This window comes from Triplophysa rosa, linkage group LG6, assembly GCF_024868665.1.
Source record: "Triplophysa rosa linkage group LG6, Trosa_1v2, whole genome shotgun sequence".
Classification (NCBI taxonomy): domain Eukaryota; kingdom Metazoa; phylum Chordata; class Actinopteri; order Cypriniformes; family Nemacheilidae; genus Triplophysa; species Triplophysa rosa.
Genome location: NC_079895.1, coordinates 4,196,090 through 4,213,682, shown reverse-complemented (window position 1 = coordinate 4,213,682; position 17,593 = coordinate 4,196,090). Strand labels below are relative to the sequence as shown.

Here is a 17,593-nt window from a genome sequence, read left to right as displayed (position 1 = left end):
AATCTCAGTTGCTAACATTCTTCCAAATATCTTTCTTTGTGTTTAACTAAACAAAGAAATTGATACAGTTTTGGAACGACTTGAGGGTGAGTGAGTTGGCAGAATTACAATTCTTGGGTGAACTATCTCTTACTTAATAGGTCATTCAATTCATTTGAATATGTATGAAGCTCATTGTACATTTTACAATCTGCTTTTTCATCATTTACTGTTTTTCTCTGACACTTTCAGTAAATGTTGCTGTTTTCTTAGAATCGTACAATTTTGTATGATTCACATTGTACAAATTCATATGACTCAGCCACCTGGTTACAAACTCCCTAAATCGATCAGTTCTGCCCTAATGTCATTTCAAACCAGTATGACTTTTTTCTTCAGGAGAACACAAAAGATATTTGGAAGAATGTTGGTAAACAAACAACATTGACCTCCACTGCATGGACACAAAACCACGGACACATTTCTCAAAATATTTTCTTTTGTGTTCTACAGTCATACACAGGTTTGCAATTGTGACAAAATTTTTGTTTTGGGTCAATCTCTTTAAGTTCACTCTTGAACTATGTACTATATAATTTTAATTTTGAGTGAATTACTCCTTTACCACAGATTTCCATGATCACAAAGCAAATAGTAATTTATCAGTAATCCTGATAGAGCAATGAAACAATGCATCACTCAACAATTACCCTCATTAACACACTCGTCTGATAATTCTATCGTACGCGTCTGATCGTGTTCATGCCATTCGCAATTCAGCTGTGAAGCAAAATTTTGGCCAGTATGTAATATTCTTTTTTCTTTTTTTAGGATTCGAGTCTAGCTCGTGTGTGTAATCCCCTGACACAAGCCAAATCCGCTTGTCTGTTAAGCTAAGCCCAGGAGAGCTTGCACAGTCGACACAATGGCCCAGACATATTGGTGCTAACTTAAAAAAAAAACGCCTCACGCACAGACGGTCCAATGGCGGACGGTACCGTACAGCACTAGCTGCCAACCAAAAGTAACACTTCCGATGGCGGCCCACGGCCACGTCAAAGACGCTCGGCGTTCACGGGCGCAGTGACTGTATGAGTGATTGACGACAGACGTATCGCCACCTCTCCTGGGACTGCCTCTCGTTTCATGGGACCTGTTAACCGTGATCTCCGAAGCTGGAGAGGCAGAGCCCACGCGGGGGGTTTGTCTTCTCTCAACCCCCATAACAACAGTCTGTGCACTCTAATTAAACAGCAGATTACAGAAAGCCACGGCTCGGTCTGCTGTAGGGATGCACCAAAGATGGAGAGACTTCCAGAGGGGGAAAATGAGACTATTGCCCCTGCACACAGAACTCGGTGGAATTGAAAAGTAAATACAAATCCTATTTACATATTAATATCATGTATATTTTGCTCTATGAAGTCCCATGGCTCCTCAAGGCCCTTACTGTTAACAGGGAGGAAGCTGTAAGGACAGAAAATGCTAGAAGGTGTGTGTGCATGTGTGTGTGTGCGTGCGTGCGTGTGCGTGCGTGTGAAATAAACCACATACCCATAATAATGTGCAACGCTGCTGTCACAGCGTGTCTTTTTCCATATACTGAGCATGCCACCACATCAGTAGAACCTATGGAGGAAAATAAAACACATTTTAACAGCCTTGGAAATAATAAACAGACCCAAAAATTACATTCTGTCATTGTTTATAGTTTTAGAAGAATTGGAAATTAGTGAGCTACTTTTATAGATGCACGTGCCTGGCCCCAAATTAGCTTCCTGTCTGGCTAATGGCTAGTAATATAAGAATTTAAGTTTCATTTTTATAAATTTATATGAATATTTTAGTGTACATTAATAGTATTACATTTAATTAAAGCAATTCAACGGTTATTGATTCTATGCGGAGGTCTACCAGAAGTTAAGTTTGGGCCACATAACAGTTGTTTATGTTGTTGTCCCTGAAACCATCTATAATGCTTTTTAAGATTATTATATTTAAGAGATGTTTAAAGGTCTATCAAAAGTCTCTTTTTGTGTTTCACAGAAAAAATTGAAACATTTTAAAACTACATATGGGTGAGTATATAATAATTTGTGATTAAACTTCCTTTTAAGAGACGTATACATTACATAAGCAAGCAGGCTTTTTATTTGGATAGGTTCAATTCAATTCAATTCAATTTTATTTATATAGCGCTTTTCACAATGCGCATTGTTCCAAAGCAGCTTTACAGGAGAAAAACTGAAAAACACAGAAAAAGGTAAAACACAGCACAGTGCATGGTGTTTATAGAACAAGCAAGATTATTCTAGTAAATAACATCTAATAAATGCAGTCTCCCGCTGGTTTATTTTGCATATTTTGCATTAAGTGAATGCTTGGCTGAAAAGATGTGTCTTTAATCTAGATTTAAATTGGGAGAGTGTGTCTGACCCTCGAATAGTATCGGGAAGGCTATTCCAGAGTTTAGGTGCTATATGTATGAGAAAGCTCCGCCCCCTTTGGTGGATTTAGTTATTCTAGGTGTTATCAAAAGTCCAGAGTTTTGAGATCTTAGAGAGCGTGATGTGTTGTAGTGTGGTGGAAGCTCTGTTATGTAGGTAGGGGCTAAACCGTTTAAGGCTTTATAAGTAATTAAATTCTATTAAGCATAGGTTCTGTTATCCATGTAGGTGATTTTGTGATAAAGACTTTCTGTTGTTATCAGGCCATCTGAATGCAGTGGCATATGGTCTCATGATGTTTGCTATAGAGTGTATCTCCTCACAGACACTGTTTACACTCGGTGAGTGATGAGATTCTATTAAGCCTGGCTACAGAAACATGGAAAAATGTAGTTTTGCTTTATTATCATAGACTATCTTTCCTGCGTATCAATGTTCTTGAGCACCTGGTGCTGACTCCTATAAAGTGCACCTGTCCTTTTAATTTCTGTTTGACCAATCACAGCTCTCCTAAACAATCTATGCCCTTATGCTCTAATTATAGACGCTTTCATTGGACGTACAGCCTGACGCGAAGTTAACTTCCAGTCTGTGTTTGTTGATCGGTCTGGCTAGTGGCTAATATTATAACTTTACATTTTATTTCATTTTTAATAATATTAATTTATATTAATATTGTATTGTATAATACTTGTATTAAATAAATAATTTGTTGAACGGATCGTGTAACTTCAGTTTAGCCAAGTAACAGTTCTTCTATAACACTAGAAATAATAATTATTATTAATATAAAATAATACTAGACATACTTTTAACTTGCTATCTTATTTTGCTTGTTATCAGAAATAATCTGCAGGGACTCTATTCTTTGCGGATGTGTACCGTAAATTAAGTTTGGTCCACAAAAGCGAGCATGCGCAGTAACGTTTGCTTATGTTGTTGCTTTAAAACCATCTAAGATCTAAATCTTAGAATTGAATTTAAACATGACCATCTTTAAGACTTAATGCTTAATTATACTGTAATGTCTTTGTTTCTTACAAAACGCACAATCCTTGCTTGTGTTTTTCTTCCAGAGCAACATCAGGCCATGAATTCAATTAAAATTTGTTTACTAGAAGTGACCTCCAGTCCTCTATCCTCTAATGCTGTCTAATTTAAAAAAACTTTGCGTCTGGACTCATATGCCTATTTTAATCTTTGCATCCTTGAATTGTGAGTATTTAAATGTTCACAACTGATTTCTGTTGGCCGCTTTAAAGTTGATGTCTTATAATGTATAATTATTGTAAATGATACTTGTTATTTTTTATACATTTTCATTCTTTTTCAGCTAAATTGTAGAGCACTTACAGTTGTTTATAAACGTGATAATTAAGTAAATTAATTAATAAAAAAATGTGTTTAAAATGTCCAAAAATTTCTAATTTCTTTAAATGAGAGAGAGAGAGAGAAATAATGAATCTGCCCTGACCTGATGTTTCCAATATATGTACACAACATTATATTATTATATCCCTTTATTCTTGCTTTTGTAAATCTTTGTTTAAACTATACTATATTCCAGTTTTTATATATTATAAACCACTTTATGTTGCACTACATACATCACACTTTATTTTATTTTATTACTATAATTATCTTTATTATTACTCTATAATTATATATATAGAAAGAGAGAGAGAGAGAGAGAGAGAGAGAGAAATGAGACATAGCACAAGGGGTTTTGGGGGAAATATGGTGAATCTAAAAAAAAGAAAAGGCTATTTTAGGATCCCTCATAAATGCTCTCTATTTAGGACGGACAGTGTGTGAATTGGGACGTGTTGCTTTAAAATCCACATGAGCTCAGTCCATCTAATGGATGAGATAGAGTTAATCATTACAGGATGAGGACTTTGTTAAAGAGCATTAATTTAAGTTAATATCGCCTTGTGCCAATTAAGACGGTTTACCTTCCTGGCAGCTTGCGATGGGAGAACAGGTGTGTGTGTATTTCTACTGATTACTACCAGAGACAAACAGCACAGAGAGGTTTGTCCTTGTCGGGTGAGTAGGCATTTCCTTTCATGCCGTTATCTGGCGAGTGCGATGGCTCAGATCAACAGGGAACGAAAGCAAATGTCTGTAAATGAGAACAGGACGAAGGTGTTGGATCAGACAGTTCCTCTCTGAAGATGCGGCCAGGCCTACAGTGCTGGACACACGCTCTCACGCTCCGACTGAATTTGGTTGTGAGTATGCGTGCCACTTCCCACCTACCGGGTCACTGGTAATGTAGACCTCCCTCATACACGTGTATTCACCGAGCTTCCTGGCCTCTCTGGGAGTTTCCATATGTTGTCATGAATTCAACAAAAAGCCCGGCTCTCAGCCTCGACTCTATGGCACTGTCTGTCTGACGTACTGAGATATCTCACCTCATGATGGCTCTGTCCCAAAACCTAGTGAGATGCCTTGTTGTCTACATAAACAGCTTTCCTTTTAAGACAGCATCCTATCTAAAATGGAAACTTAAAGTGACAGGTCTGGCCTTTTAGCTAATAGCATGATACTTATAAAAGTCTTAAAATACATGGCAAGTTTTTTATAACTTTTCAATCATTTTTACAAAATATATTATGGTTATTAACATTTCTCCCATTGCCTTGCAAGGAATTATGGGATGGCAATCTCTAGCAGAATGCATGCAATTTGGAAACATGTCTTTATATTTCTAGACAAGAAAGAAATGTCACAGATTAGATCTCTTTAAAATCTCAATTATTTCTCCTAGACATCAATGAGATTAAGAGAACAAATGTAACCTTTTACTGAAGTCTACTGCATCTCCTGAGATAAAGACCCAGAAATCTCACAAATGTATCCATTAGAACTTCAGAAGAGATCTCAACAATGTCACAAACTGAGCTCAGATTTGCACTCAAAAGTCAATATTTAAGATCTCATTAGGAACTATTCTCCTCAAATTGACCCAAATCCATATTTTTTTCCATACTCATATAGACTAAATCGAAATTTAAATGAAACACGTGAAAACACAAGAAATGTTCCATTGGGTTGGGACCACACATATAATCCTTAAAGGGGATGTGCAATGGTGTTTCATGCATTCGGACTTTACAATGTGAAATGTGCTGTCTTTTCATGCTTGACATGGTCAACTTGTCCAAAAACGAGTTGGACGTATGACGTGGTATTTCTGTGCTCGATACACTCCCTCAGCGTTTGTATAGGTTTCGGAAAGTTTTTTTCGAACATGAAAATCCGTTTCGTAAGAACTTTTCTGGGCAATTCTCCCAGAAAAGCATGCCCACAGCAAGGCGAAAGAAATAGCCTGCCCACGCATTAACCGACCAGCGATAGGAAGACCCGCTTACCATCAAGATTGGCTGCGCTATGGGCCTGCAGCTCGTTACTCTTGCGATAGTGAGAGAAGTTGAGGTGTGTTTGTTTGTTCACGGCATTTTAGTGATGGATGTTATATAAATGGTGGATATAACGCTGGATTTGGAGACCGTTTGAAACTGATAGATGGCGCGGTCCCAGTGCTTAAAGATGCCGGACATGAACCTCATGCGGTAAGTGAGTCATATGTCTATGTTTTGTTGGCAATACGCGTCATATGTTTTCGGAAATAATCGTACAGCTGTATCTGTCTTTTATCAATGTGATCAAACTAAAGACTCTACGGATATTTCAAGGGTGCGATACTATTCTGTAAGTAGTCAAGATTAACATGAGATATGCAGAACTGTCTGAGAGTTATGGCCACTTAAAAATGCTGCATATTTACGTAGGTAGATCACTAGGTTTTGGAACAGAGCTGATCTAACTTCCTCGCATAAACAGGAAGCTATTTGCTTTTTGTTCTGTAGGGTTTTAGTGGGTAGAAGACTGTATTATAAAGCTTGGTGTACTGCCAATTAAAAGCAATCTCATAATGAATGTGGTCTGCTCAACAGTCTCAGTGAGTGTGATATTAAAAACTCATTATCCGAATGCTAAAATTACCATTTCCAGCAAAGATCTTCAGATCACCGCATCGATGGTTAAGCCCACCTGAGGTTCGGCAAACTCTTCGACGCTGCACGTTAGATAATGGCTACGTATTCTGCTTGGCATTGTTCTTTTGTCGCTCGCTGGTGTCTGTATCACGCCGTCGTGCGTTAACACTACATTTCAAACGTGCATCTGCCTCTCCCGCAAGGCTCAGAGCAACAGCCTGTGCCAACGGCATCCATATATTACACATCTCCATTCCAGAACCTGGTGAAGAATGACGCTAGAGCCCAGTTATACAGATGGGGGGGACGCAAGAAAGGAAGGGGGATTTGAGAGAGAGAGAGACGTAGAGGGGGGTTGAGAAAAAAAATGTCCTTGGAAGTACGAGCACTTCTGCAGAACAATTAACTTAATTAAGCAGACAGCATGAATATTCATAAGGCAGTTAATGTCTCCCTCATCCAGGCAGATGAATGTGATGCAACGACTCGCTAGTCAAGCATGTCTAAGAGTCTCGCGGAAACTGCACCAACATTTTGGTTCTTTGCCTGGAATATCAAAGAAATTAACAGTCCCCCAGAAACCCTTAAAAGCGGGCAAATTAATTAGAAGCCTGCGATTTATATGCCATACATACCGGGGAGCATATACCATTGCGCTTAGAGAAAGCTTTTAATTGGTCGGGGCGGTGCGTGTTTAGCCCGCATGGTGTAAATAATGCATTTGGAAAGCTCTTTAGAGTTGGCTATATTTGAGAAGAAAATGTAATCTTTGTTTGTCTTATCATTTAAAATGTCAGACAGAAACTTGTTTTTTCAGCCAGGCTAATTAGACATCAACGTTGCTTCTATACGACGGCATTTCGTGTATATTTTATTGATGTGCACATGCTAATGACTAGTGCTAAATCACTGCGATTGATGCAGTAAATGAGTAACAAAGAGTGAGATTTGAGGATGGACCCGAGTCTGATGTCACACTTTCAAACCTGTGCACAAGAACGGCAGGGGCGGGGTGGCGTTTTTTTGTTCCTCTGCATCGGTGACAGGAAACTGTTTACGAATACTCCCCGGGGACTGAGCACTAATGAAGAGAAAGCGTGACCTCGGTACGGTCAGTTTGCTGTGGGCACAGAGTTGGAGGGCTTCCATTGCTCCTAACAACAGCACTCCATTTTGCTGTGCCTGAAATGACAAGTGAAGGTCAATCTCTTGGCCAGGAAATTAGGGCCCGGGCCCGCCTCACATTGCCGTACCCCTCTATCCCACTCTCCCATCCTCTTCCCCCCGAGCTTGGCAGTGCAGAGAGGTCAGCTCTGCCACGTTACCGAAAAAAAATCTGAGCATTAGTCCTGGACAATACACAAGGCCCCAGGTCTCTGATTTGAAGGCCGGTGGAGTTTGTTTCAAAGGCAGCCGAGGAGAGTCGAATCGAGGATGTTCCAATTTAGACTCTTAAAGGCAATTAGCTGGGTGTGCGAGCGGGCCGTTCAGAGAGGCCTGACTGTGATTAAATCAATTTGATAATGATACACTCGCTTGCCGCTGTTATGAGCTGCTTGTTTGTTTTCGCTAGATGAGTTTCAGAACACAATCAAACTAAATCATTCTGACAGCGGAGAAATTGGAGACACAAATTACGACGGGGTTCGATTTTTAATTGGCAGCGCTCCTCTGACTGTTTCAGTGCAGGAGTGAAATATAAAATGTTGCTTGCTTTACCCAGAAGGCTCTTGCTGTAGATTATCATGTTTTTACTACCAGTCATATTTTGACATCCGGTGATTATCAATTTTAAGTTTTATGTTGTTTTTTGTTTGCATAAAAGGGATGTAAGTGATTTCAGCCTGTTTGCCTATACTTTAAGCTACAAATCTGGCAACCCAAAACACGAAATGATTTACAGGCACAGAGCGACTGTGATTTCCTGATTCCTTTTTAACAAAAAATATTCAAAACAAATCCAACTTTGGTGAAAAAGGTTAAGTTTTAAGATGAATCTTTAACAGGTTTTTAGATTAATCATAATAGTTTTGAATTTGATAGTTTTCTGCATTTTATAGTTTTATACTGCATTGTGTGTGGTCTTATATTGTTGTTTTATTGTAAGGTTTGACCATTCTCTAAAGACCCTTTTTTCCCTGTGTAGGTATAGACGGTAAACCTTTCAAAATGAACTGAATTATATACAATGCACCAAAAGCAAAACTGAGCCCTTATTTAAAAGCAAATGCCATTGGTGTTATTGTGCGCATGTGGTGCCAAATGCAACCTTTTACCAAATTAAGAGTTTACTTGCAAAAACAGATAATCAAAACAACCCAACTGCAGTTTGATATTAATTGGAATGCACGATAAAAAAACATGATTTGAGTGAACCGTTTTTGCAAATGAACTCTTCAAATACAGTAAGTTGCTCCATCTCCTCAAAACAAATGTATCTCCAGAGAGGTGCTGTAAGTTTTGGGCTGTACTGAGGACAGCTGCAGAAGTACAAAAGGCACCGCCCTTGACCCTCACCTGCTGGTATTATGCCGAGAGGAAGTGCTGCTTGGACAGGCGTGAAGATGGAGTCTGTGTCCCTCCCAGCGTCCATCTGGGCCCGGAGAAGCAACCCGTGGGCCACCTCAGCCACTGAGCCATCTCCCCCAACACACACCACTCTAGAGTGAACGACAGAGAGCAAATGCACGGGCGGTGAGTCATGTGACCCAACATCATGGCCAAAGGCTGGCTAACCCACATGTACATGAGGTTGTTGTTCGTTCATATGTGCATGATTGTAAGTCCATATGGAAGTTCACGATTAACATGTTTAATAATGTAATTGTTGAGTGAACAATATAGCTTCATTCCAAAGCCTATGTAGGCGGTATTTTAAGGCATCACAGGCATACTATGTTTACATTTACTTTATGCATTTGGCAGACACTTTTATCAAAAGTGGCTTAAAGTAAATGCCAGCTATACATTTAATTTCTATGTGTGTGCTCTGGAATCAAACCCATGACCTTTAAGCCACAGGAACACAGGCAGAAAATGAATGAATTTATGCAAAGAATAGAATAGTATCATATATTTTTAATTATTCAATATATATGAAAAATATTCAATGATACATACAGTATATTGCTGCTTTCGTAAATGTGATTATATGGAAATGTATTATTTAATAAATTGCATTATTTTCAAATATATTCCCAAATATTTTTGTTTCGTAAGGGGGCAGGATCGTTTTTGGAAAGCAACTTTCATTGAGAAGGCTATCGATAATGCTTTATGAAGAATTTAGTGTAAAAAATTGACTAATAAAATATAATATTTGCTGTGTATTTTCATCATTTAGAAAATAGCAAATCGGTCACTTGAGGTTCATTTTAGTTTGCATGCTGACTTGAACGTAGGCAGTAGACAGCAAGAAAGCATATAGATTTTGTATTTTTAATTGACTTGATTTTAATATGAAGATTACAACTGCAAAAATGGCATAGTTAACATTCAGGATTTCCTTAATATGATTATAAATTCCAAGCCAGCAATTCTCTATTAGAGGAATCCATTTCAATTAATGGAAATCATCATTCCCATTACATTGTATTGAGCGGTAGATTAAACTATGGAAGTGTCTAGAGGGAGATAGGCTGTGTATTCTAATTGGGAAATGTCCTTTTTTTAAAGAATGGCAGAAAATCTGTCAGATCTCACCAGCAGAATAAATCATTCAAAACGGCTGAGCCCACTAATCTGCTTTAAGCACATTACTAATAAATGAACACAGCCGAGTAAAGCTGATTACATTTAATTCAGAAATGCCCTTTAGCAATACTGTACAATCTCACAAATAGATGTGTTTAGCAGACATAACCGCCACTAATAAGCAAGCAGTCGTACCACTCTCAAAATGAGTTCTGTGACCTTGCGGTCACAGGTGTTTGGGATAAAAATGTGTGCATAATGTTTTGACCCATTGTAGATGAGATTGGGGTAAATTGTCACATGAGGAAATTGCTGCAATGAGTATATATCAGTAACTTTCGAGTTTTGACTCATGGCAATGTTTTTTTGTATACTAAATTTAATTAGCAAAAATCATGTTTTTTTATTGTGCATTCCAATTAATATCAATCAAACTGCAATTTTGTAATAATTTAGTAATAATAACTAGAAAAATACAGCTAACTAATACAATAAAACAATAAAAACATAATTTTTGAACATTTTTAAAAACGAAATTGTCTGTTTTTGCAAATGAACTCTTCATGTACAAATGTAGGTTTATGATTATAGAATACAGTTTGTACAGTATTAAAGTATTTTATCTATGTAAAGTCACCATCAAACACGTAAACACAACGTGTATGTGTGTGAAGATGACTTTAAAGAGAAATATTCACTATGCGGTGACAGATGACAAGCCCTTGTGCCCTTGTCTTCCCTACAATCTACCAAAAAGTAAATAAGGATCAATCAAAGCTAACCTGCTCCCCTTTGGGTTATTAATGAAACAGTAAGCATGACTAACCATCTGACACCTGGAAAAAGCACAGACAGGTTCTTCTGTCCCAGATTGTGCCTTATCTTCAGCGGCTGAAGCTCAAACCGAGAGGCCTCCCCAAACCCACGACCCTCTGACACAAAGCAAAGCTTTACAGGAGTGACGGATGGGGTCGAGCTGAACGAGCTCCGCTTCACGTTTGACTAATGTCAACATTGTTGGGACAACACGCAGTATCTCTCTTATTTCAATAAGTACATCAACATGTTTAGTGTACACCTACACTATCAAAGTGATTTTTTCAAAAAGTAAAATGCACTCACTTTCTGTTGAATTTATTTACTGTGGAGAACTGGACAGAGCAAGTTGAAGTCCCTTTCACACATACGGTCTTTAATTGCCAGAAAATTGCAGTTACAGATTGTGTGTGAACAGAACCTTTCTGGTAAATCAGTACCCACAATTTAGTAACAGATGATTACTATCTAATTACCAGAATGCCCTTGCTTGTGTGAACAGCATTTACCATAAATTTACCTGAATGACTTTACCTGTAATTTACCAGTATTGCTGTGTGAAAAGGGCTAAAGAGAAGTAAAGCAAAGTAACTTACCGCAAAATTTCCCAACACCGCACATCAGTCTCATTTTGTGACACCTGTCTAATTTACTTCCTATCATCAGCCAAAACTGCACGAATAAGGTATTTCCATTCAAGGTGCTGATAATTAACCTAAATGTGTGAGGGGAATAATTGCATCCATCGCCGATGTGCCGTCACTTTAACATCTATTGTGTGCGTGTGACTTCACGTTAGATGCCACCGAAATAGCAGCGTTCCATTTAAACTGAGGGAAGCGTCAGATTGCAGAAGTAATTAATGAGTTATGATCTATTAATGAAAAAAAAACGTATTACCTTTGCCGAATTAAATCTTCTGAGGTTAATTAATGGAGTTCAGAGGAATGAGGGCAGGGGGATTGAGTCGGCCTGTCTTTCGAGGGCGATAACACGTTTCCTCTGAAGGGAAAAACTGAAAGGCAGAGTCTGATTTCTGGGGCTTCTGCTGAGGTGTTGAAGATGGTGAGTTTCTCTCTGTTAAAACACCTCATGGTTCGTTCGCTCTTAACAAGCTCTCAACTATTTAATGGAATTTCAGCTGACATTAGATATATTACTTTCCCCCTGAGAAAACATGCTAAAGTTCTCAAGTTCTGTGGTTTATTATTGGCGCTGTGCATGCTAAAATGGTTTCTACATCTCCTGTAATCCCTGTGAACAGAAACTGTTACTTTTTACAAAAGTTATGAATGATTGCCTGTTAAGAAAGAGTGTTTGTAGTTATTCGGGCCACCTACTGTGTGAACAAAGGAGAACATACTGCAGCTGCGTACTAATTCACAGGATCCCTACGCAGTGTTCACTGATCCCTATTTCATCACGGGGTATCTGTGAAGTTCACTTCACTTTATGACATGCATTCACATTTATGCACAGACACTTTGTTTTGTCATACTCAAACCTTTGAAATCTAGTGATGTATGATTGCTGCGACAATTTAAAGGCCTCGTTCATCTGAAAAATAAAATGATGTCATCCTTTACTTACACTCAACTTACTTCAAACCCATCTGACTTTCTATCCTCTGTTTTTCCAGGCATTGTGAACAGTGACTTGCCGTTGTCATTCTGCTTAACATCAAGATTTGTGTTCCACGGAAGGAAGAAAGTATGTCATACACGTTTGAAACAACAGACGAGTAATTATACACGGACCGAATTCATTTTTTCAGGTATGTCCTGTGTACATTTCTCTCTTCTGAAGTCAACTTTGTAGGGCACTTGAGGTTACAATAGTACTGACACAGATTTTCATCCTCAAAGATTATCCCGTTTGGCAAACAACAGAATAAGTGATCTTTTTTCCATTTTTTTCTTTTTTTGCTGCTGGGTTAAGTAGTTTAGATATCCTCAGTGATTTGTCACGCAGACACAAATGAAATTTCAACAAAGTCGTCGGAGCATCATCTTTATAAATCCTCAATAAAGAATAAGCCTGTGAAATTGGAACGCATAGACAGCTCATGACTGATGTGGAAATTTTACACTAACGTTATCCTCAGCGTTCTCTTGTTGAGAATTATTGCTGTGGCAAGAAACGGGGGCAAGAAAAATCTATTAGCTATAGTGAATTCTATCATCGTAAGCGTATAAGATACAATGTAAAACCAAATGGTATTTAATACTAGTGCTGATCATTTAAAAATCACCTTAGTTATCATTACTTCATTTAAGAGATCACCCAAAACGGAAAATTCTTCATCATTTACCCACCCACGTGTCATTCCAACTTTTTTTGCGAAACACACAAGATATTTTCAAGAACGTTGGTGTCCAAACAACTTCTATTGTATGGGCAAAAGACCACTGAGACATTTCTCAAACCATCTTCTTTGTATTCTACAGAAGATCTAGCCAGAGATGTTCTTCAGTTACTCTACCTGTTCTACAGACCCATAGCTAGCCAGGACAACGCAGATCGGTTTGACCTTTGAACCCAAAACCACCTTTCAGACCACCCTATTATCAAACTCTCTGATCCTCACCCGTGCTGACAAAGACATCCTAAGCAAACTCCATCCCCTTACGAAATACACCTCCACCTCAACTTTCTAGCAGAGCCTGATGTCTTTATTTTCTCCAGCCGTACCCCGATACAAGCCTTCTCAACACCTTCGTGCTCCACAAATTAATCACCATTCAACACGATCCTCTTCTTCACTCAATGTTTGCCCTTGTCCCTCTGTCACCGCCGTGAACCCGCACGCTGTGTTTTTAATCAAAGACCACTGCGCCAGACCCAGCATGTCCCCTCCTGCCGAGCCCAAAGGATGCAGCCGAACAGTGGGGCGGCAGTAACGGATGAGCGTTAAGCCGGGGCCGGAGATATTTAAGAGGAGCTAATTGTGAGAAGTACTGGTGCACACGGAGAGAGAGACTGTACGATTTGGTGTGAGCGATGCCCCGTGCCCGCGGTCGACTGGATGGCGGTACTTCATCACTGCTTCCAGAACAGGTAATTAAGGAGCCACCTGCCGAGCCGCACCGGAGAGACCTGCTCTACCGGAGAGCTTCGCGCTAGGCCCCACGGCACGCCACTCCAATCAAAGTATTACAGCTCATTTTGTAAAAATTCACCTATTATTAATTTATAGTTTACCCAAAATCCATCATTTATTCACCCTCATGTAAACCTAAAAACCTTTATGGGACTTTTTCTTCTGTGGAACACAAAAGAAGATACTTTGAAAAATGCCTCAGGGTTTTGTGTCCGTACAATGGAAGTCAATGGGGTCCAACATTGTTCAAAATATCTTCATTTGTGTTCTGCATAAGAAGGAAAGCGACAGAGGTTTGGAATGACATGAGGTAGAGCAAATGATGGAAGAATGTTCATTTTCAACTATCCATTTAATCTCACCTTGAGACAGCCGTGGTGACATGCGGTGAGACCAGATGAGCTCACATCTGATTTTGACTTTCACTCTCATCACAGAGCCCCAACAATCCCACATTTTAATCTGAGTTTTCCTTAAATTGTGGTTCAGCACATCCATTTCTGCCATTTCGGATTCATAGTCAGACCAAGTTTTTTTAGTGTGTGAAGTTGTGTCCAAAATCACTTCACAAAATGAACAATCGGAACATATCGGAAGTAGGAGCAGTGTGAACAAAAATAATCTCAAAAATTGTAATGTAGAACGCATGTGTTAAGTATATAACTCACTGCTGAAATGTGTCTGAATCAGAGATACAAAATGGGTTTTTTTACAACAATACAGATGTGCAGTATACATACCCATCACAGTCGTCCAAGCTACAGTCTTTAAGGACGGAGAGAGCATGGCCTTTTCTTTCAGTGACTGCGGAAGAGAAAGAGTTAAAGAGTTTTTGAAAAGAGAATGCACTCCAAACTGCCTTTAGTACCCGTTTCCAGGCTTTGGCAAATGGTGACGGTAGAACATATGGTCCTGGCTGTAAAGCAAAATTTATACTTGCTTGCTGTTCGCATTTTTAATCAAGAATATGAGTGCTGGTAGAACGAGGCTTCTGCTCTTGTGTTCGGCTTGTTTAGAAGTGCAAAACAAGGTCAGAGTGATTAACCGTTTACATTATAATACAGTGATGTACTGTACAAGGTCAAGCAGGTCAGTGGTCAAGAGGGTTTGATAAAGGCATGATTCTACGAGAGGGACAAAATGTGTTAGCGAGCATGAACGTTGCTACCTACCAGTCTTTATTCCTGCGTGCATTTCAATGCCTAAAAATCCTGTCTAGATAGAATTTAGATTCGGCTTACTACTGAAATGTCTCCTTACAGCGATTTAGTTTTGGCTTCACATGGCATAAACCGGCCTTATGGCACAGAAAATGCCACTGAATGCAGGGGGGGAAAGGGGTGGCACATCGCAGATGGCATTGTGCACGCCCGTGTCCCACTTAGCATTTTCTGGGGCACCTCTGCAATGAAGCGGGTCCCAGCTGTGACCACCCATCAAAGGGTTTACCGTGGCTGATGTGACACTTGCAGATGGATGTGTTTTTTGTCGTTAAAGAACGTGCTTTGCAATGCACACAAAACATGCGCATTGTGACACGCCTGGCTGTCCCTGGGACCAGCTCGACTACATGCATGTGGACCGCAATCGTGCACACAATTGTGAACATTTTCATTTTGATTTGAGCTTATCAACACATACATTTCTATTTAAATTGATTTAAAAATAGTTTTTCGAACAGACGGTTGAAATGCTTTAGTTGTGTAAAGCGTTAATATGAGGATTTATTTTATCTGAGGACTTATTTTCTGCAAATGCAGAGTGTAATGGTTATTATTGAAATAATATTTGTGCCACAAGCATGCACACTTAAAGTGATAGTAGGCAAAACTACATGTTTGGTTATTTGAAGAGGTCCTGTGTAATTCTCAGTGTTGACCTTTAGGGGGAGCACTTTCAAATCAAAGTGATCTTCCATGAGCGTGTGCCTCTGACCTTATCAAACAATGCCACAATCCAGGCCCTCATGCACAGCTCCCTTACATCAATTGACCATTCCAGGTCCAAGCTGCAAAGATCATTCGCTTTAGTTAAAAATTAAAACAGTGCTTAATCTACGGAGCCTCTGCACATAAAATGCTAAATTAGACTCCTAAATGACCATGTAAGTGCCAAAAATTACATTTTCCTGTACGAGCGTTGGTTATCTGTAAATAGCTCTGAATTATAGGCGGTAATTGCTTCCGAACGTGACCGTCGCCGAATATTGCCCGTGCATCTCTCTCAATGAAGCCTGGAGCTAACTCAATCACATATATTCTCCGAGCTCTGCGTTCCTCTCCCTGGTCAAAGCATCAGAATGAGATATTTAATTTCTATTAGGTAAAATGTTGTTTAATGGCTCCACCTCGAGCTCTCAGTCTCTGCCCTCGGGAACACATCATCAGGAATCGGATTCTATTACTGTTTAAATGGCTTCTGGAATCAGGTAGCCGCATTCATTAGCACAGATTGCCGACTTCCCTTTCCAAAAGCAGGGGGCGCCTGCTGTGTGTGGTGGTGGTTTGTGTTTGTCTGTGTGGGTATAGGGTCTTGGGTGGGAGTGTATGTGTGTGTGTCAGTGTTTGGAGGTGGGTAAGGAGGGGAGGGGGCACTGTGTTAGAACAGATGGGTGCAGTTCCTCCCCCTGGGTCAGGTTTCTGACGGAGGATACACTTCTCCTGTCATTATGAGTGTAAGATGCATTTAGAACCGTCCACGGTAGTGGTGTACAGCTGCTACTTCCAGTACAGCACACACACACACACACATAAAAACAAAAACACACACTGCTGACAAATACACATCAAAGTTATTACTTTTATTTATAACATAAAAGTTGAAAATAAGTGTCTGTGTTGAGCTATTTCAGCAAAAAAAATTACAATTAAAAAAGCATAGTCTTAAGTACACTGTAAAACTTTGCTGTAATTTTGCAGCAGGTTTGCCAGTAACTTACTGTAGATTTAATTTACAATTTTGTTTTAAACGTAAACTTATCTGGTTCTAATGCTTTCTTTCATAAAACAAGACTAAATATCTTAGGTCACTATTCTTGTTATGTAAATGTATCGTAATGTAAGAAGTTTTAAATAGTTTTACTAGAAAACAAGACAAAACTGCTTCAGTTCAAAATCATTTTTTGCAGTGTCCCAGTGCTAATGCCAGTAATAATTAGACTAGTCTCATTTTGAAGTGTTTTAATTTGAATTAAAGTAAAGTTTACCTCAAATTGAAAACAGTACTAATAGGAAAGTATTATTAAGAAGTAATTAAATCTACAGTAAGTTACTGGCAAACCTGCTGCAAAAATACAGCAAAGTTTTACATTGTAGATTTTTACATTTTATAAAGTAATTGTAAGTGGTGCTTTTCCAAACTCTGACTGGAAAACATAACTATCTTACGAGGTGACGATAAGTTCGTTCGATGTGGATGATTATGGACTATCTCCCTTTCCATGTGAGGTTAAGTTTCATCATGAGCCATTTTTAAGTCTTCCTTAAAAGTATATTTTTATTCTATGGCTTTTGAATTGTTTTTTTTAGTAGTTTAAAGCAGATAAATGTGTT

General features: G+C 38.9%; 2 protein-coding genes across 2 annotated transcripts in view; both read right to left on the bottom strand.

Moving 5' to 3' along the window:
* Positions 1-17,593, bottom strand: part of dnajc10 (DnaJ (Hsp40) homolog, subfamily C, member 10) — a 255,365-nt gene that overhangs the window by 100 nt on the left and 237,672 nt on the right. The window lies entirely within an intron of this gene.
* The window catches only part of cerkl (ceramide kinase-like), a 51,402-nt gene that overhangs the window by 7,699 nt on the left and 26,110 nt on the right, over positions 1-17,593 (bottom strand). Inside the window, exons 4-6 of the mRNA XM_057336655.1 lie at positions 14,783-14,846; positions 8,951-9,093; positions 1,534-1,608 (exon numbers count right to left, since the gene is read on the bottom strand). Of these exons, the coding sequence (XP_057192638.1) occupies positions 1,534-1,608; positions 8,951-9,093; positions 14,783-14,846 (282 nt within the window). The remainder of the gene's footprint in view (positions 1-1,533; positions 1,609-8,950; positions 9,094-14,782; positions 14,847-17,593) is intronic.